Consider the following 21,420-nt stretch of genomic DNA (forward strand, 5'->3'; position numbering starts at 1 on the left):
CAAGAAGGGTCTTGGACAGATGGACTCCTCACCTGTGTTCAGCTAAACATGCCCGAATAGGGCGTACAAGAACGTAGCATTACATCCATGGAATGGCGTAGAAATGGTAAATAATAATTGGATTTTGGGAAATTTTTTAAAGAAAATTTGAGAGTGCCTGACTAATTGTATGAAAGTAAGCTCCTTGCACATATGGAAAATGTTTTTCTTACGCCTTATGGAATGAAGAATAAGTATATAGAAGATACGCCTGGATATGAGGATAATCTCACGTAACAACTACACGCGGTTATCTAAGCAACTCAACAATGTATGAAACAGGTCAGCGTGTGGTATACCTCCCACAGACAGTTTGTTCTCTGAAGTATTGTTGGTTGATCAGTCTCTCTAATACAAGAAACAAAACTCTGCAAATATTAAAACACAAATGTGTTAAAGACATTTCACAAGCTGACATAACATTACAAAGCAGTAAAGCTGAATAAACATGAAGCTGCTGTTCAGGTCAAAGGTGCCTACACAAGATCAGATACTACATCTGATATATGGTGATTTAACCCATAAATGCTGTGATATTCAAACAAAGGGATCTGCATTCTGCTAATGATAATATTGTGATCAAGATGATCGATCATATCTTCAGACAGTCCATCAGACTGTGTATATATGGCCATTGTGATAAGAGGGCTGTCCACTTTCAACAATCCCTTTTGTTAGAAAGTTCCTTGAAAATATAGGAGGATTACAGGCCGTTTCACTGCTGTGACCCCCAGTGATCAGCTGTACTATGTGGGGGAACCTGGCTATAAGTGTGCAGTTACCCTGCAGCACCACCGCAGGGCAAATAAAGCATTACACAGTTACAATTGAAATCAATGGGCTGTCCATGTAATGCATGAACACGCCAAATCCCCCAGAGCTAGTTAAAATATGTTTTTCCTCTATCAATTCAGAATTCCCTAATAGGATATTTCAAAATGGGTTTTCTAAACTAGACAACCCCTTTAACCAATTATAGTTCTGATGATCGATCCCTTCAAATGTTCTAGTAAGGAATCTCACTATTGTGCCACCTCTGATCAGCCACTTCTTTGGTCCACTGTGAGATGTCACTATTTTAAATGAATGTTCAGTTACATATCCAATTATTAGGACCTCTGACAGGCGGTGGCTGAATGGTTCTTTCTCAGTTTTGGCCAAGCAAATATTTATCATGTCTCCTGAATCCAAGCTCAGTTGTATCTGACTGTATTTGTACAAAGGTGACCATAGAGTAGAAGATATTGTAGATTTGCCTGTGGTTCAGTCTTCAGAGCAATAATTTACATGTACATGATCTCTTTGAGATTAATGGAAATATGTTCCATCTATAGTAAATATTATCTATATTTATCATTACTATATTATTCTTAGTCATTATTCAGACTAAAACAACGTGTCCAAAAATTAAAAAAAATCAGGGTTTGCCCAGGTAAAAATCAATACACAAACATTGTAAAGGCAAAGAAGATTTTAAGGTGAGATATCAACTCAGCAAAACCTGTATTTTTAGTGTTAACTCATAACATACATACAATACTATTCACTCTGAGCCAACGACCTGATCCCTAAAGTTATTTCAGTATTTTTGAAAGCCCTTCGTTGACAATGGTTGTACAATCCTTAACTAGACCCTACGGTCTCTAGCTTAGGTAAATTGTTTAGAAAAAACATTTAGGTAATATGCAGACAGGAGATTAAATAAAAAATTATTCTGCCAACGTCAAGGATGCATGTCCTTCGGCACTTATTGGGGAGGAGGGGGTTGTCCTGCTGTTGTCAAGAAAATTGTAACCAAGCAACCAAGTTTCAATAAGACAGGGACATGAATGCAAACACAGCTCTATAGAGGTGGCCGCGCACGTTCAGCCAGGCTCCGGCTACAGAGGAAGCATCCACATGCTGCTGTGAGAAGTTCTCATATATCAAATGCAATACTAATCGCTGCTTAGGGGAACGGGATTGTGAAGACGGACGTTTACAGGTAATTAGACATTTAATTCCTATACTTAAAACTAATCTCAGGTCAATTAAAAGATGAAGAGACAAATGTTTTGTAACAAATTTGTAAATGCTCCTTTGAAATAATGACTTATGTAAAGTTATAGAGGGCGAATTTCAATTTTGCGTTTAGCGGTTCTATGGGGTTTAATACATTTTTCGAAACTAACAAAGGACAGACAGTGACCCACATTTAAAGGTCAGTCTCCGAGTGCTGATTTTTGGTATTGATGATATAAGGGCCAAATTTATTTACTTATAGCTCAGATACAGACACGGGTTACCACCTATGTGTGCATCTCATTCATATGGAAAGGAACAACATCAGCACCCTAAATGAGCCAACATTACCATAGGATATACTCTAAGGTGTCAGTAATACTCGGCTTTGTCATCTTTAATATTAAAAAAAAGTAAAGAACCCCTTGGATCATTTTTTTTTACTAATTAGCTGATTTGTCTAACCGAAAACTGGTTAGATGACAAACTTAGCGCATGGCAAAATTGATGCACAGGTCCCACGACTCTAGTTTGGGGGGGCTGCGTTTTGAATGTAGACATTTTGTAAGTGTCCCTAAATAAAGTGAACCTGCCTCATACGAGATGCATTAACATGTAACATAATATTATTTCTTTATAGAACACAAAGTAATTCTACTCACAGTTACCAACCTCCTCAAGGCCATTGTCTTCATCCCATACATTTTAATTGGCACCTGATCACTGGATTTGTATTTGCTATTCATAACTCTTAAGTTATTTGCTTTAATGACATCCTTGTTTTCTCAACCTCACTATAGAAAATCCTGCACAAATAAGAATTATACTTGGCAAACATAAGTTCCCGAAAATAGTATAAGCTTGACACATTACAGACATTCATTTTTATGCAAATTAAAAGACGAATCACAAAATGTCTCCATGCTAGAAGCCCCGCGATTACAGTAATCTGTGGGAAAACCTGGCAGTAAGTGTGCAATTTCTCTGCAGCGCCACCACAGGAGAAATGAAACATTACACAGTGCCTATTTATATTAATGGGCTGTCTGTGTAATGCAGGACAAGACAGGTCCTCCAGAACGAGAGGTACTCTTTGTAACCACTCTCCACTCTGGTCAAGAGATGAGGATCCTGGAAAGGGGACCCCCCCCTCTATTAACTCAGAAATCCCAGGTAGGGTGTATGACAATAGGTTTTCTAAACTGGAAAACCCTATTAAAAATACCAATTAAGTCAGAGATTTCAGATTATAAATGAGGCCTAATAAGAAAAGTTGAAGATAAGAAGTATTATGATGTTGGTTCAAGAGAGGGTAACTTCCTTTTTTTAAGTCAAATTATATTTTTTTTTTTAAATTTTAAATTTTAGAAAAGTAAAACATATAAATAAACACAAATCGCATCCCCCCACCCAATCTCCCGCTCATGAGAAGCTGCACAGCAGCTCAGAATGTCCATCTTCTACTGACCCAACTCGGAGAGTCCTCCATAGAACCTTTTGATTACAAAATTCCGATAACATGAGTCACATAGTGGCACCTCATTCCCACAGATCGTACAATGCATATATAGTAGGCACACATATATCGCATACAGTTCAGACAGGTATAGCATGAGTCCAAGACGCAGCCTAGACGTTCAGAGTTGAGAGGGTACTAGTTTCTGTAATGGGCATTACCTTCTTAAATCTTTGAAAGGAAAAGCGTGGAAAAGGATATATTCTGCGAGTCAGAGTATGGAATATTAATTGTGTACATATTTTATATACTTATCTTAAATGAATTAAATTAAAGGCCATGTAAACCTTTTAACCTAGATGTCATCGATAACCGCTGGATCCTGGTGCGTCAGAGACACGCACGACCCGCTGGCACCGAAGCCATCAGTCCCGCTGACCTGATGGATTTGGCTCTGAGTGCAAGATACAGCTTCTATGTATATATAGTGTTCAAAGGTTTACATAGCCTCTAAAGTAGTTGTACATGTTTTTACTTTTAGGCTGGATTATATTGTAAAGCCAGACGTGCAAAATCAATCATACTGAGAAAAAAAGGACAATGGAATATTGTGTGTAGGGGAACAGAAATGTCTTTCATTGTCAGTCATGAATGTTCAGGGTCCAGTGAGCATTGTTATCCTTTGAACCACACACTTAGTGTTGTGCTTTCCAGGCATGGCTCTATGGTAACGTTGCCTGTCTTAAAATACTAAATTAAAGGGTATTGTTCTGTATTTCACAGTCTGAACAAGCAAATCCCATTCACTTACATTAATAGGACATCTGCATAGCAACACATAACAGGTGCATTAAATGGTTCTATATGTCCTTGACATTGGGACTTAACATAGAATGGATGTTGTAGGTTCACCATTTGAGTGAAGCATATGCACAGTGGGCACCATAAAGTAAAGTTTTAGGAGTTTTCCAAGAGCTAGATATTGATAGCTATCAATGTTTAAATCCCAGAGAACCCAGAGAAATGTTTCTATTATTAAGAAACAAAACAGAACAGTACTATAGAGATGAAGGAAGGGTCTACTACTACGGCTCGATAGACATGGTTAGCCTCATACCTCTCACCTAAGGGGGTGTGAATTTGTTCATGACTCTACTGTACCTCTCCATGGGCACCCCAGTGTTGGCTTACTGCCCTTCTTTCTACAAGAGATGGGTAGAGAAATCATCAACCCAGTGAAGAGAGGTGTCATAAACCATTTAAATATTTCAACTATGCAGTGCTCGCTCTTTATGTGAACTGCTAATAATGGTCTACTAGATAGAAACTCTTCGTATGAAATTACATTATGTGCCATGAGCAAAATGTAGAGCATCGGTACTATACTGGGCCAATGCAGTCCGCAAGCCAAGGTCCCTAGTAGATTATTGTAATGTTTTAGGACAATGTGTGATTTATATAATGTTTGTTTTTTTCTACTTTTTTTCTACATTTGGAAATGTGCACTGACTTTAAGTATTGATGCATTTTTGGGGTATCATGCAATTCAGCCATATGCGATTCATTCGTTAACCGTCCTATTTTTTGTTACATTTTCAATGGCAAATGTTAAGAAAAATATTTTTTTAATAATTTTTTTTATTTTGTGCTATGGTCTCCTTGTGTTGTTTTTTTGTTGCAAACTTACATACAGTTACTGTCCTTGAAATCCAAACATGGAGGTTGGATATTGGCATATAATGTACATTGCATATTTGTGCTTATAGATCTATTGCTAGATTTAGTGGGAAGTTGACAGATTTCTTGGTATATTCTTTAATTCATGCCGTTCTATGAACAAGTATTGTTTAAGCCTGACCCTGACAAGTGAAGAACATTTCCTTATTTTTTACCGGCTTCTGTGGCAATTCTGTACAAATGTGTGCATAAAGACCTGTATATAATGTTACAGAAGTTGCCAACATTTCAATGTGTGCACAGTATAGTATGTATGTAATGTTTAGTTTGCAGGACAGAGCTGTGTAAGCTGGAATGGTGCTTTGTTAATGAAATTTGGCTTGATAGATGTCTTAATAAAGGCGGATTTCCATTTGTTGCATTTAGGGCTACACACTGATCATTGTCTGACACAACTGGATCACATGGAGTGGCTGTTGTCTAGCATTTTACCTTGACTTGCTCTACTATTAAAAGTATATGCAATACTCACACAAGATTTTTCATTGAATTCTATTGGAATTCCACTATTTTGCAGGACTGGTTTTGTAGGGTAATAAACTGGGCAATTGCAAAGGGCACCCCTTTCCAATACAGAGAAGGGCAAAAGAGGAAGGGGGAAACTGTACACGATTTGCTCCATTTTCTAAAAAATAAAAAAACATCCCAACTATCTTACAACAGTATCATGCCACCCAAATGCAAATTTTAGATTTTGTCACGTTGTTGCCGCATAAGGTCATACACATGTAACCATTGCATTTATATCAGGCGGCAAACATGGTATGACTTTGGAAGCAGCCTGGCACTACAGTTGCTATGTAGTCCGGGACAAGTTAGGAAAACTCCTAAAAGGAAAATACTATAATATAAAAAAATGTCATTGTAAAAACAAAAAAACTGGTATAGACATTACCAGATTAGCATTAGGGAGTTATTGATGCGCAGAGCTGTGCGTCAAATAAGTTTATGTGGGTAAAAATATGCAAAAGCATAATAACCATGCGTTATATCGTATAAAGCAGAGGGAGATATCTATAAAGCAATATATTAAAAGGAACACTCCAGAAAAAACTGAGATACGTAGTGTTATGTCTAGTGCAGGGCCTGAAAGAGCAGTGGACTTCTATCCTTGTTTTCTTTCAATCTCTGAGTCCTGCACTGCCCCCTTAGGCCCTGTATTAAGCATAACACAATATCAGTTTTCCATGGAGAATTCCTTTAACATTTTTAACAATTTGCATGGGTAGCAGAAATTCTTATGTACACCAACAATTGATGAAGTTAAAACAATGTGATGATGTGCTTTCCTTGATACCATAGGACAAAAAAAATGCCAAGTGAAACAAATGATCCCCAACCTGTTTTACGTGAAACACAGTAAGTACTAAAAGAATATGTAACACTTCTAAATAATAATTTTGATAAACAAGAAGTTATAATCTAAAACCAACGCAGATCTCTAAGTAAACACTAGAGCCATGTGCACAGAGGTTGTACGGAGGCACACAGAGTACATGTAGTTCCATACTACGGAGCAATCGGCACAATGTGTACTGCTATATAATGCTCCCCACAGCACAGCGTTATTCTCCGCTTTGCCACCCGATACAAATAAAATTGCATGGACTGTGACATTCATATGAAATTTAACAGAAAAAATATGGGAGGTACAGTTACGCTCCATAGAAGTCAATGAGTATTTCATGAGCCCTAATGGATTCACTTACATTGAACAATGATTACACCCGAGAAGCGACTGGAAATATCCAACATAGAAGTTTTGTCAGACCTCTGCCTTCAGCATTTTACACAATCTTTTGTGTCACGGAAAGGGTAGATCCAATGGCAAGGGATAGTCTAAGGCTTCGTTCACATCTGCGTCGGGACTACGTTCATGGGCTCCATCGGAGCTCTCTGTCAGGGGAACCCATGAACGGAACCCTGACCGAAACAAATGCAAACCATAGGTTTCCGTTTGCATCACCATTGATTTCAATGGTGAAGTATCCGGTGCAAATGGTTTCCGTTTGCATCACCATTGATTTCAATGGTGAAGGATCCGGTGCAAATGGTTTCCGTTTGCATCACCATTGATTTCAATGGTGAAGGATCCGGTGCAAATGGTTTCCGTTTTCACCATTGTGTTAGGGTTCCATCGTTTTGACAGAATGAATAGCCCAGTCGACGGAACCCTAACACAATGGTGACAAATAGAAACCATTTGCACCGGATCCGTCACCATTGAAATCAATGGTGATGCAAACGGAAATCTATGGTTTCAGTCAGGGTTCCGTTCATGGGTTCTCCTGACGGAAAGCTCCAACGGAAGCCATGAACGGAGCACCGACGCAGATGTGAACGAAGCCTTAATTTCTCATTACGGATTACCAAAATCAGAGTTGTAGCTAGGTTTTTCTTTAACCGAGGCAAATATTCAGTTAATAATTTTGCTGTACTAGCCCTGTATCTAAATACCCCAGTCAGGGACAGGATGAGGGGTGTGTGGAGTAGGTGGTAACTTTGGGCACTGTTGAAGAGAGGAGCAACATTCTGTCTGTATAATTTATAATCTGTCATGAGCCACTGTGATCAATTTGGTTCATCTAGTCTAATTCTAAGCTGTCTGAATTTAAAGGGGAAGAATCACATTTTTTTCCTAATTAAAGCCAGATGTGAAACATAATCTTTTTTTCTAATTTGTTTTTTCTTTTTTGGTTGTAGATTTTTTTATTCTATTTTCTGTACATGATTATCAGAGCAGTTTTCTTGCCTAAGGGCTAATTCAGATGAGCGTGAATCTCATCCGTGTGCTGTAAATTTAAACAAAGCACAGCACACGCACCAATTGTTTCAATGGGGCCATTCACACATGCGTGAGTTTTCACACAGCGAGTGTCCGTTGTGTGAAACTTACTGCATGTCCTATATTGGTGAGTTTTCAAGCACCAATTGATGTCAATGGGTGCGTGAAAACCACAAACGTACATCTGTGTGCTGTCAGTGTTTTACGCATCAATTACATTGAAAAAAAAAAAAACGTAGTGCTTGCAAGTCCGTGAAAAAAACATGCCACTCGCAAAGCACACTGATGTTAAAACGCAACTCACATGGCAAGATTTACGCTCGCTTTATACGTGCGTAAATCTGGCACGCTCGTGTGAATGTAGGCTAAAGCGCTGTTAACAGAATTTAGAGATATGCTTTACAGCAGCCACATGGACCATAGGGACATGTGAACAGCAGGGGACCCATTGACTACTATGGGGAAGTTTTCTAGACTTTTCTGCTTTGTGTCCTGTTCAGAGGTCATTGCGCAGGAAAGGATAGGAGGGGATCTGTGTCCATCACCTGTTATCAATGGTAAATCTATATAGAGATGTGCCTTTTCAGTGTAATCTTGCCCGTGATGATAACGTAATGACTGCTGAGAAGTGATCTCTACAGAACAGGAAATAGTCGATTGTGAGGCTCAGTGGCCAGACTGAAAACTGCAAGATTTTAGTATTATTTTTGAATATAGATAATATCTTCGAAAACAAAAAAAACACCAAAAATAAATAAATAATATAACAATAGGTAATTTTTGATGACACATTCCCTTTAAGACAGTATTAGTAAATCTGCCCCATTGACTTGTTGGCAACCCCCCAATGGCACTGAGGATACAGTGACTGTCAGACTCCCTGCAATCTTCTGGCCTCCCAACTACTGTACGAGCCTGTCCAGTGTATGGAGTGTATGGCCAGCATAAGTCTTTTTTCTCAGGGCCAGTTATTTCCAAGATTGGGACGAGGTAAGTCAGTGGTCCCATTTCATAGCTGCCCCAGCCAAGTGCAACAACGATGCTTGCTGCAGCCTTGCATAACAGAATGCTATAGACCTTCTGGAATCATTATACAGCAATTAGTCAAATTATAAAACATTGATTAGAGTCTGTTCCTATGTTTATCTATTAAAGGAACACTTCTGTAAAAAAAAAATTACATATTAACAATCAATATGTAACTTTTATATGTCATTTTTAAAAACATATGTTTTGTTTTATTGCTATAATTTTTTTACATTTACTTTATGTATTCTGCTTCCTGTCCTGTCTGTTTAACTGCCGGTGTGCATTGTTAACATGGCAAAGATGATCACTTAAACAGGATCTGTTACTAGTTTATTAACGTCCTATCTCCTAACTAATCTAATAGGCGCTATGATGCTGATAACTACAGTGTAAATTGTGTTTCAAAACGTTTATTATTTGCAAAGTTATGAGAATTTTTCTAAATATGCTAATTTGGCTATACTTGCCAAATGGGAGGAAACCCTTTCTTTTCACTCTGGGCGGTGTAATGTTTTCTGGATGGCGATGTTATCAGATCATAACTGAACTGCATGCAAAGCCTTGAAAATGAACCATTAAACGTCCCTTCAATAGTTTGCAAATAACTCAAATACCCTTTGTAAGTGAGATAAGCCCGAAACATTGCATGTATAAGAATCGTAATCTGCCCAACAAGATGAGCCCAGTATAGGCAATGGACATTTAAGTAGTGACTTCATATTAGCAACCAGTGAACCATTCACATACAATATTGTGAGAGATAACCGGTATGGACCTGAGGTCAGCTCTCTGATAAGGATATAACTGCATGCAAATCGAGGAATTTGAACAAATAAACGTTCCTTCTATGGAAGTTGTTGCCTCGCTGGTCTGAGACGTTGCAGGCTGGGCTGTTGTGGGTCCATAGGGCGGTTCCGTCCTCGTCTAGATGAGCAATGGTTGAGGGAAGCAGTAATCCAGTCTGGAATGTCACTCGGTGGAACACCAAGGAAGGCAAAAAGAGCAGGCAAATCTTGTGGAGAATGTACCGTGATCACAGCCCCTTGTTTCTTGACAATAAGATGAAACGGAAATCCCCACATATGTCGCTTCAGCCTCTCTGATTATGTCCAGCAACGGGCGCATCATCCGTCTCATTAGTAATGTACGGGCCGATAGATCGGGAAGAATAGGAACTTCAGCTCCCCGAAATTCCAAGTGGCCCATGTTTTTGCGCATTATATGTTCCTTTACAGTGAAATAATGAATTCTGCATACGATGTCCCGAGGTCTGCACGGGTCTTGTGACATAGGTCCCAATGCTCTGTGCACTCTGTCTAGCTCGTTGTGATTGTCTGGTGGCTCCCCCAAAATTTTGTTAAACATTTCCGTCACCATGGCTCGGAGATTATCTCCCTCCTTTAAATCTGGTAATCCCCGTATACACACATTATTGCGCCTGTTTCTATTTTCCAAGTCATCATGTTCTAAGGCCATAGATTGTAACAGCAACTAATGAAATCGAAGTTGAACCTCTAACCTGTCCAGCCTGTCTCAATTAGAAGATGTCTGCTGTTCTAGGGCCGAGACACATGAGCACATTTCTTCCACAGTATGATTCACCTCCTCCAAACATGTGCGCTGCATTTTCTCCATTCTGTCCAACATGTTATCAAAGAAACTTCTGGTCGTAAAATGTTTAAGGGCCTCAAGACAGGTCGAGTCTAGTCAGTGGGGCCTCGTCCATGCAAGGCCCGAGCGGTGAGGGGAGACCACAGCCTTCCGTTGTAGAGTCGAGCTGGGTGAGGTGGCCGAAATGAGGGATTCCTCCTGTATCTGAGAAATGTGCGGCCGCAAGAAGCGGGATAGCGAAGATGCCGGAGTCACCTTTTGGAAAGTCTTAAGGGTCTTCCCTCGAGGCATAGCTCGAAAAACAAGGCATTCGCAAGTCGTTGGTAAGCTGAATGTCACGTTAATAATCACGGTTGGCGGGAGCTCCTAAGCTTTGCGTCCTACTTCTCACATGCCGAGACAACGCCCCACATCTTTGTATATAACCCCTCAAGGACCAGGCCTATTTTGACCTTAATAACAAAGCATTATTTTTTGTTTTTTAATCCCCGCGTTCCAAGAGTCATAATTTTTTTTTTTTATGTCGACATAGACATATGATGAGTGGGAGGAGTTGTATTTTTCAACTGCACAATTTTTGGGTGCATATATTATATTGCTTAACTTTTATAAAAAAATTTATGGAAGGAATTGAAAAAAAAAACAGCTATTAAAAAACAGCTCAACATTGTTTTTCGCTTTTCAAATTGACGCCGTTGTTTATGCGGTGTAAATACCATGTTACCTTTATTCTATGGATCAGTACGATTATGGCGATACCAAATACGTATAGGTTTTTTATGTTTTACTACTTTTGCTCAATTAAAACACTTTTAAACAAAAATGATTTGTTTTTGCATCGCCGCTTTCCAAGAGCAGTAACTTTTTATTTTGTCCGTCGATGTAGCCATATGTGGGCTTGTTTTTTGCGGAACAAGATGTAGTTTTCATTCGTATGATATTGGGTTACATGGGTCTTATTGATTAATTATTTTTTTTTGGCGGTTTAATTATTGTGTTAACTTTGTTATTCGGGTTGTTTCAATGTGTGTTTTTTTTGTTTTTTTTACCCTTCTAGTAAAAAAAACACTTTTTATGGAAAAAAAAGTGGTTTTATTTTCATTTTTAGTTTAATCTTTATCGTTTTATTTTTTAATCAACTTTATTTAACTGATTTCATTTTTATTTTTTTTAGTCCCACTAGGTGACTTCACAATACGATCTTCTGATCACAGATATAATGCTTTGGTGTAAAACTGACAGGCAATCTATTAGGCCATGACAGCCTACTAGGCATATAGACAGGGCAGGCCTGGAGGACTTTGTTAGGCCTCCGACTGCCATGGCAACCCATCAGCGATTCTGTCATCGCAGTAGCCGATCGGTGACAAAGGGAGCTCCCTCCGTCTGTCAAACCACTTAAATGTCATGGTCGCTATTGACCGCAGCATTTAAGGGGTGTCTCCAATCCTAGCTGTTGCAGCGGGAGCCTGGCTGTCATTCACAGCTGGGCTCCAATGGTGATCGGGCGGGCACGGTAGAATGCGCGAACGGCTGCCTTTCTATGCTGTGCATGTACGTGATTCAGTGCCAAGGGGTTAAAGGAGAACCTGAGGGGCTCTCTAGGACCACTTAAAATATGATGGTCTCCAGAAGGTTGGGAGAGGGGAAGGAGCACTCATGTACTTCTTTTGTCTCTCCGAAATACTCATATTGCTGATGGTCTCCTGGTCAGGATATCCATAGGGTATGATTCTCTGTATAACTTAGGCTTCGTTCACAATGATCATTTTGATAAGTCTTTGATTTAAGTTTGAAATTATATCTGTACAGCAATGTTCAATTTTATATTATTATTTTTCGATTCTGTATTTTGTTACAAAAAAATAAATTAAAAAAATATGTTTAAATACCTCTCAGCCAAGAATCATGCGCTCATTCCCATACAATGCTTACACAGATATGTCTTTTTACTAAGAACGCAGCTCAGAATTCCTTAGTCTGCCCATCGCCTGCCAACTGCAGACTGTCAGCAAACGTTTGCGCTATGAAATGATCACGGGTGCTATGTTTATTTACATAGAGAACATCTACAGATGAAGAATACATCAATATTTCTGTGTACAGAGCTCAGGGATCGCTCTCACCGTCTGTAATACAATTATACTTTCCTGGAGAACGTCTTTCATATAGATTTCAATGAAAATTTCCATCACCCAGGTGTGTCCTAAATACACGGTTACAGTATATTCACAGAATATTAACATTTCTGCTCGGTACAGTGTTTTACAATATTGCAATGCTGATCCGCACATCATTGACTTATATAAATATTAATAGCTCTTGTTTTGCATTATAGCAACAGCCACATAACTGCAAAAGAAAAGATGGAAAATTTGAAGAATCCGGTTTCTAGTACATTTAAAAGTCAAGACATTACCGATTTGGCTGGAAAACTAGAAAATCTTGCCCAGAATACACCGCTGCGTTTCAGTGATGAAGCGATGAGACCCCCAACTAAAAGCAACCCTCGGTTTGGTAACCTCAGTCACCACTCATTCTTTTCCAGGCATAACCCTCACCCTCATCGTGTTACACATATTCAAGGTACGTTCTGGTGGACGTCACAAAATCATATCGAATTCTAATATAAAGAATTGCTGCTGGCTTCCCCCACAGAGACTTATAATCAGGAACCCTTCTGCCAATCATTGCGTTCTTTAGGTGTCCACCAATACTACTAATAAGAAGTAATTATGATGATATTTATTAGATCTATGGTACCGAAATATTAAGATCAACCAGTCTCTTATGTATGATTGTGATATGTACTTGGTAACTTGGCTGTGACCCAGTGTCGTAATTGCTAAAAATCGAAAGTTAGAGTAGTTGTCTACCACTGGCCTAGCAGTCCCTTTAAACATTTATTTAAGATCTCACGTCTTTCAAGATTATATTTTTTATCAGCATAAAATCCTAGTATTAAAGGACTTTGCCATATTTTTTTTAAATTCTTCACAGCATCGCTTAATCAGAAAATTGAATTGTCTTGTACTGAATTTCCTCCTTTTATATTTTGTTTCCCTCATTTTTGGAAATTGTATGATAGCTTGTTATATCAATGGTTTTTTTTTTCTTTTTTCTCCAGTTGTTAGTGTAGTTTGCATAGAAGCACATACAGTATTTACTCATTGCTTCCCTCTAGTGGTGCAAAGACAAATTTACAGCAGGATGACAAGAATAAATAGTGTGTGTGTGTGTGTGTGTGTGTGTGTGTGTGTGTGTGTGTGTGTCATATATAGATATATGTATATACACACACACACTGCTGCAAATTTTTCACTATATTTCTCTATGATTTTTACAACAGGGCTGAACGGAATTCCTATATGTATTGTCAATGATGAGTGGAATGTAACTTCTCCACTATACCCTCATCCCATGATAAGGAGCAAGCTTCCAACAAATCTCCTGGGTGTACCCTGTCTGCCTATAGGAGATACACACGGTAACATGGTTCCATTTCTTGGAGCAGGTATGGTAGTAGGTAAAAATAAAATAAATATTGTAATATATTAATATGTTCAGATTGGATGAAATTTGTTACAAGAATATACACATGGTATACACATTGATTCAATGAAAAACGGCTCCAAAAACAGCTCAAGAAGTGACATGCACGTGGGAACGGAACGCTGTTTTTCCCATTGAAATCAATGGGCAGATGTTTGGAGGCATTCAACCCGTGCATTTTTAGCAGTTTTTCAGGGGCGTTTACTGGCCGAAAAATGGCAGAAAATAGCCCGTGTGAACATACCCTAAGGGTATTTGTAAAAGCACACAGCGTATCCGCCCTGTGCGCCACAGGGAATTCCAGCTGAAAAACCGCACAAATTGTGGTGCATGTCCGCAGTAAAAACTGCACTGAAAAAAAAAAATGTATACTTACCATGGTGACGCTTCCCTGCAACGTCCAGACGCTCTGCAGCCCCGGGATGACGTTTTATCCCATGTGACCGCTGCATCCTGTAAATGGCTAAATTGGTCACATGGGATAAAACGTAATCCCAGGAGGCCGGCCTAGATGAAGAAACACAGAATTCTGGGTAAGTATAAGATTTTTTAGTTTTTTTTTCTGAGTTGCGATTTTTGCGGCAGGATCGCTGCTTTTCCGTCGCAAAAAAATGCAACATTGCTAATTTTTGCGAGTTAGGGTATGTTCACACGAGGGCGTCCGTAACGGCTGAAATTACGGGGATGTTTCAGCCTGAAAACATCCCCGTAATTTCAGCCGTAACGGCATGTCCAGGCGCTTGAACGCCGCGTCCATTACGGACGTAATTAGCGCTGCTATTCATTGGAGTCAATGAATAACGGCTCCAATTACGGCCAAAGAAGTGACAGGTCACTTCTTTGACGCGGGCGTCTATTTACGGGCCGTCATTTGACAGCGGCGCGTAAATTACGCCTCGTGTGAACAGACAAACGTCTGCCCATTGCTTTCAATGGGCAGATGTTTGTCAGCGCTATTGAGGCACTATTTTCGGACGTAATTCGGGGCAAAAACGCCCGAATTACGTACGTAATTAGTGCGTGTGAACATACCCTTATAGCTCCCATTGAATTCAATAGGGAAAACCCACAACAAATAAGCAGTGCTTGTGTAAACACAAGGGACATGCAGCGGACTGAAAAAACGCACCACAGGTCAATTTCTGAGCCGTTTTTCGGCTTATTATTGGCGCAGCGTGTGGATGAGATTTCTTCAAATCTCATCCACTTTGCCGCTACCGTATTATACTGCGGATTTTCCGCAACAAAATCAGTTGCGGAAAATTCGCAGTGTTTACGCTACGTGTGAACTTACCCTCAGAGTATACTCACAACGTGGCAAATTTTGTTGCAAAAATGCGACTGAAAATCCCTTTTACTCATCTAAGTAGAACTTGCAGAAATCCGTACACCTCCTGCAGAAATGACCCTTTTCAGATAAATGAAACGGATTTCAAAATGTGCTGCTTGAGACTGCACCCTAAGGGCTAATGCACATGATCGTATTACAGCTCCGTACAATCCCCAAGTTGTATGGAGACATGAGATACTGTAGCACCCATAAACTTAGATGGTGATCTGCAAATGATCACATTTTCAAGAACTGAGCTCCAATCTGTGGCACGTGGGAGAGGCATAAATGTCAGATTGGAAGCAAAGTTTTTTTAGCCACTTGAAACCTCAAAAATCGGATCAGCTAGTGTGGAATGATTGTGTGATGCCTCCTATTCATTGATGTGCCAGTTATAGCCACTTGTCACAAACTAAGAGGGACAGAATCCTTGAACTGAGATCTTGGTTTATGACTCCGGCAGATTGCTACGCACCTAGGCCGAGATATCAGACTATTCGAGATGTCAAGACTGTTGGGAGAACAACGACGAATGGGAATGACAGCAAGAGGTACGTGGAGGCGAACCTCTGCATGGACGTATCGCCTGATTGAAATAATAGCGCATAGTGATCCATTCTGTACTGCAAGTGAAATTGGACGCCGCATCCCAAGCCTAGGGCAGCAACCAGTGTCGACACAAACCATCACAAGGCGTTTGCACGACATTCAACAACAATACAGACGTCCAGCCGTGACAACTTGCCACCGCTTTCAAAAGGTATCATGGTGCACAGCAAGATGGCAATGGAGGCTGGAATAGAGGTCTATTCTCTTCATCAATGAGCCTCGGCTTTTGTTTCGGATGCAATGATAGCCGGAGATTCGTCTGGAGACAAAGTGGTCAACGCCATGAAGAGACCTTCACAAGGAAACGTCACACCAGTCCTACTTCCGGGATTATGGTGTGGGGTGGCATAATGTGCGGTAGCCAGACCCCTCTAGTCTTCCTTTTAGTACACTAACAGCTTGGTGTTACATTGATTTGGTCGTGGAACCAGTAGTACGGCCGTTTCTCCAAAGTGTCCCAGAAGCCGATTTTCAACAGGACAACGCGAGGCCACATGTTTCTCGTGCTACTGTGACCAGCCTGCGTGGCCTAAACGAACAACCATGGCAAGCAGTGTCTCTGGAATTGTCTCCAATCTGGCACATCTGGGACGTTATTGGTTGGTGATTGCTGGCAGCTCCCCTTGCAGCCAATCTTGTTGATTTGCGTTCCCAAGTGCATTCAGCGTGGCATAGCAGACAACCATTACTAACCTCATTGATCGCATGCCAAGGCGTGTAAGTGCGTGTATTTCTGCGGATGACGCTCATACTCTATACTGAATAAATCAAGAGGTTTGGAATATTTTGTTTCCTTTTTTTTTTATCATTTGCATATAATTAACACGTCTATCGATCCTGTGATTTCCACAATTCCAAAACTTTTCAAAAGTTGAGGAGTGTATGTACTAGTATATATCAAAGTTGCTGAAAAACTGCCATAGAACTTTATGGTGAACTAAATTAGGAACAGCAGGGAGTCCAATGTAATACAGTGTGAAACATTAGGCCCAATGAACACGACCGTAAAAAAAACGCCGTAATTGTGGACCACAATACGGTCAGCAATTACAGACCCACCCGGTTCCATTAGCCGCGGACACCTTTCTCTATCGCTACGGAAGAGTGTCCGTGACGTAGAACTGTGCTGGGAAATATGGAGCATGTTCTACTTTTTGTTTTTTACGGGCCGTGCTCCCATACTTTGCATGGGAGCACGGCCCGAAAGAGCGGTCCGTAGGTATTGGCGGCCGGCCGTGCCCGCAATCGCGATTACAGGCATGGCCGTGTGCATGAGGCCTTAGCCAGCAGTCCACTATGTTGTATTGTTGAAACACAACCTAAACTTTTGCACTCCAGGGGTGCTGGGAAGAGCCAGGTACGATCCAGTACCTGACTATCTGTAGTGATGGGCGGGCACTGGGGCGGCAGCAGGCTTGTATTATGAGACTGGAAAGGGCCAAAAACCATGGCCCTTCCCACCCTTGTAATGCTATGCTGCTGCCGCTATGTTGTATCTGTCTGATTATGAAAAATAGGGGGGACCCCCGTAGTTTAAAAAAAAAAAAGAATTACAAAAAAATGAAGAAAACGACATGCCGTCCCCCCGATTTTCATAACCAGACAGATACAACATAGCAGCAGCCTAGTATTACCAGGGTGGGCAGGGCCACGGTTTCTGGCCTCTCCCAGCTTAATAATACCAGCCTGTGGCCGCCCCAGTGCCCGCCCATCACTATAGATAGTCAGGTACTGGATCATACCTGGCTCTTCCCAGCACCCCTGGTGGTGGTGGGTACCCGGGTAATAATGGGGGGTTAGTTGCAGCCTTTTTACCGGCTCACACTAAGCCCCACCTTAGTAATGGATGCTGTCAATTAGACAACTGCTATTACCAAGGCGCTATTAAAGTATTAAAAAAAAACACAGAGACATAAGAAGATATTTTTTATGTAAATATGAACTCCCCCACGCAATCCTCGCTAACCATTTTATAAAAAAAAAAAAAGAAAAGATCATCGAAGTAGTGCAACGAATCTACAACATAGTCCAAACAGTCCAGCGGAACCTGCAAAACAAAACAAAATAAAGTTAGTAATATGAATAAAAAAAGCTTCTCCTCACCTCCAGCAACATCTGTCTTCTTCCCTGCGCTGCAATAGAAACTAGACGTCAATGAAAAATAATTCCCCTTCATGTAACTCTGCTACCTGTTAGCTGAAAAGTCATCCACCACAGGGAAAAATGTTTCCCCATCATGTCTGATCCCCAGGTGTTTCTTTGTGGTACTCCGCCATGGGGAAACATTTTTCCCTCTGGCGGATGATTTTTACATTGACAGGTAGCAGAGTTACACAACTGGAAAACAAATTCCCCATCATGTAACTCTGCTACCTGTCAATTGAAAAGTCATCCACCACAAGGTCTCCCTCTTGACTTTCATTGTTCTCAGCCTTGTGGTTTGTCCTGCAGCTGCCGCCGTGATGAGCAAATGTTATACCAAGGTTAGGAAAAGTAACATAAAGACGACATAATCTGTTTGTAAGTCTAGAGATCCACAGTGAGAATATGCGCTTGTTATTTGAAGAATGATCTGGCCGTGATTTGATGTGTTTATGCGAGATATTGGGCGTGGTTAGGGGGCGTGGCTTAAAAATGTCCCTCTTTTCCGAATGCAGAAGCTGGGAGGTATGAACAGGTAGAAATTCAGCTGTTAATCCATGACTGCCAAATAAGAACCTTCATCTTCTGTAATGCAGGTTCCATGTCTGAAGCATGGCGTGATGAATTGAGAGAACTTGCTGCAAAGGTCTGCACAACAGACAAACAGCCAGAAAAACAGGAGGTACGACTCTTGCTTCAATGTAACACTCGTGTTTAACCGTTTTATACATTGTATAATTCTCTATACTTTACAACCTGTTATCTGCAGACTGTATAGTCATTTTAATAGAGATTTTGTGGGACCTCCTGCCAGAAGGAAAATTCTGCCGATCTTTAGATGCCCACGGAAGCGTTGCCCACTGTGCTGGGGTATATATATCTATATGAAAGTAGAAATAAAGAGTTGTATTTGTGACCAGATTTTCTGGACAGAAATTCTGCAGCATTTTTGCAAGAGAAATTGACATACTGCAGATTGAGAATCCGCACTGCATTTAAATTTCTGCATATTTTTTCCGCAGCATGTGGATGAGATTTGTTGAAATTTCATCCACTTTTCTACTACTGTAATACGCTGTGAATGTTCCGCAAAAAAATCTGCAGCTAAGGCCTCGTTCACATCTGCGCTAGCGCTCCGTTCCGAGGTTCCGTCAGAGCTTTCCATCAGAACGGAGCCCTGACAGACACAAATGGAAACCATAGGTTTCCGTTTCCATCTCCATTGATTTCAATGGTGACGGATCCAGTGCCAATGGTTTCCGTTTGTCTCAGTTGTGCAAGGGTTTAGTAATTTTGACGGAATGCATAACGTAGTCAAAACGACGGAACCCCTGCACAACTGAGACAAACGGAAACCATTGGCACCAGATCTGTCACCATTGAAATCAATGGTGATGGAAACAGAAACCTAGTGTCTTTCAGGGCTCCGTTCCGAAGCCTTACTTCTCCGGTGTTGCACGTCTTTTCTGTCTCTTGAGCCCTATCTAGACTGCTTTGATCCCGGTCACACGTTGCAAATGAATGTTATGCAAACACAGAGTAATACAGAGGGCAAATACTAGAGCCATACAATTTCCAAATTAAGGTACTATTACATGGCCCGACGTGGGCCGTGTAAACGAGCACGGATCCATGAGACAGCTTGTTGATCGGCACTTGTTTGCTCCTTTTACAGGGATTCATTACTTCGATCACTCGTCCCCATACATTATCATCATGTCGGCAGCACGTCAACCTGTCGGCAGCACGTCTATCTATCAGGGAGATGTGCTGCGGATAACGATAATATCTCTTTCAGCATAAACGATGCAATCAGCCACAGAACGAGTGTTTGCTCATTCGTCGACTGATCTTTGCACTGCTTACACAGGGCAATGATCGAGAACGTTTGTTTGCCCGATAATTGGCTAGTTTCGGAGAAAGTTATGCTCCATTATGGGGGAAACATGAAAACAGATTGAACAATGAAAAAATTAGGTGACAGAGAAATTACAACTTAACAACGCAGTCTTACGACACAGTAAACTTTACATGTGCTACCAGAGGTAATGTAGTGCTTGAATACCATCATTTCAACAGAACAACAGCTCTCAAGGCCCAGATTACATAAAAGCTGACCCGTTGTGTGTGTGTGAACAAAGACTCATTTCATACTAGCATTGCGATGGCTTGTGTAGAGAGCTGGCCGAGGTAGCAATTGCAACCAAAGCAATGATCTCAGTCAACTAAGAAAACAGGATAATATGAAAGCAATGCCTTCTTATAAAATATGGACAATACTCATTTATAATGTATCACACTAGATTGTCATCTCACTTTTTTTTTTATACATACTATATTTCCACCAAGAGATACAATGTAATGTGAAGTCCATGATGATGATGGATCAAAGACTTGTCGTGACAATAACTATAATTCATTCCTTAGGTTGAAGAGCCACGAAGATCTACGCAGTACTCCGCAGAAACTGGACGTATCATACCTGCCTCTGCAAGAGCTTTGACACGGCAGGCATCCCGAAAAGCAAACCGAACCAGTAAAGGAAGGAATACAAACACTCATTTCCAAGACCAAGAACTTCTGGTGAGTTCTAAGAAATCCTAAGAGACCCTTTATATTCTGGTCACTCTTGGATAACATTGTCTATATCTGAACTTTCTACACACCAAAGAGCTGATCTATCCAAGCCATGTCCAAACAAGTAAATAAGTCATCATTATTACAAATGGCAATCAGGTCACATTGACCTGGAATTGTAATAGGTCTTTCTTCTGTTAATAGATACTGGAGTTGCTTTGCCAGATTCTGCAAACGGATTCTCTGTCTGCCATCCAACAGTGGCTTCTGTCAGCTGGCCAGAGAGGTGAGGGAAATGACAAATAATAACAGTTGTGCCTATAATTTCAGAGAATGTAGAATCATTTATTTCAATAAAATTGGCTTTGTGTCCAATGACAAAATATAGTCTTGTTACTACAACAGCGTTTATTTTCCAGGAGATGAACCCTGTTTTATTAGCTAAAATAAAGGTCTGGGTTTTGGCACTCTTCCCTGGAGGACTATGGAGAAAGCCAACGTCAAAATTTAAACGTTGAATGGCATATCTAACCAGTGACTTCAGTAGGCTCT

The 21,420-nt window shown here is 40.5% G+C and overlaps 1 protein-coding gene across 2 annotated transcripts in view; it reads left to right on the forward strand.

Annotated features, from left to right (window-relative positions):
• The first annotated feature begins 1,900 nt into the window (after positions 1 to 1,900).
• Positions 1,901 to 21,420, forward strand: part of TBATA (thymus, brain and testes associated) — a 28,335-nt gene continuing 8,815 nt past the window's right edge. The window contains exons 1-7 of one of the 2 annotated variants that reach the window (XM_075842758.1): positions 1,901 to 2,023; positions 6,536 to 6,592; positions 12,997 to 13,244; positions 14,008 to 14,172; positions 18,888 to 18,973; positions 20,719 to 20,874; positions 21,073 to 21,154. In XM_075842758.1, coding sequence (XP_075698873.1) covers positions 6,546 to 6,592; positions 12,997 to 13,244; positions 14,008 to 14,172; positions 18,888 to 18,973; positions 20,719 to 20,874; positions 21,073 to 21,154 — 784 coding nt within the window. In that variant the 5' untranslated portion in view covers positions 1,901 to 2,023; positions 6,536 to 6,545. The remainder of the gene's footprint in view (positions 2,024 to 6,535; positions 6,593 to 12,996; positions 13,245 to 14,007; positions 14,173 to 18,887; positions 18,974 to 20,718; positions 20,875 to 21,072; positions 21,155 to 21,420) is intronic. The other variant, XM_075842759.1, reaches the window with a different exon arrangement.

Source organism: Rhinoderma darwinii, chromosome 11 (genome assembly GCF_050947455.1).
Source record: "Rhinoderma darwinii isolate aRhiDar2 chromosome 11, aRhiDar2.hap1, whole genome shotgun sequence".
In the NCBI taxonomy this organism is placed as follows: domain Eukaryota; kingdom Metazoa; phylum Chordata; class Amphibia; order Anura; family Rhinodermatidae; genus Rhinoderma; species Rhinoderma darwinii.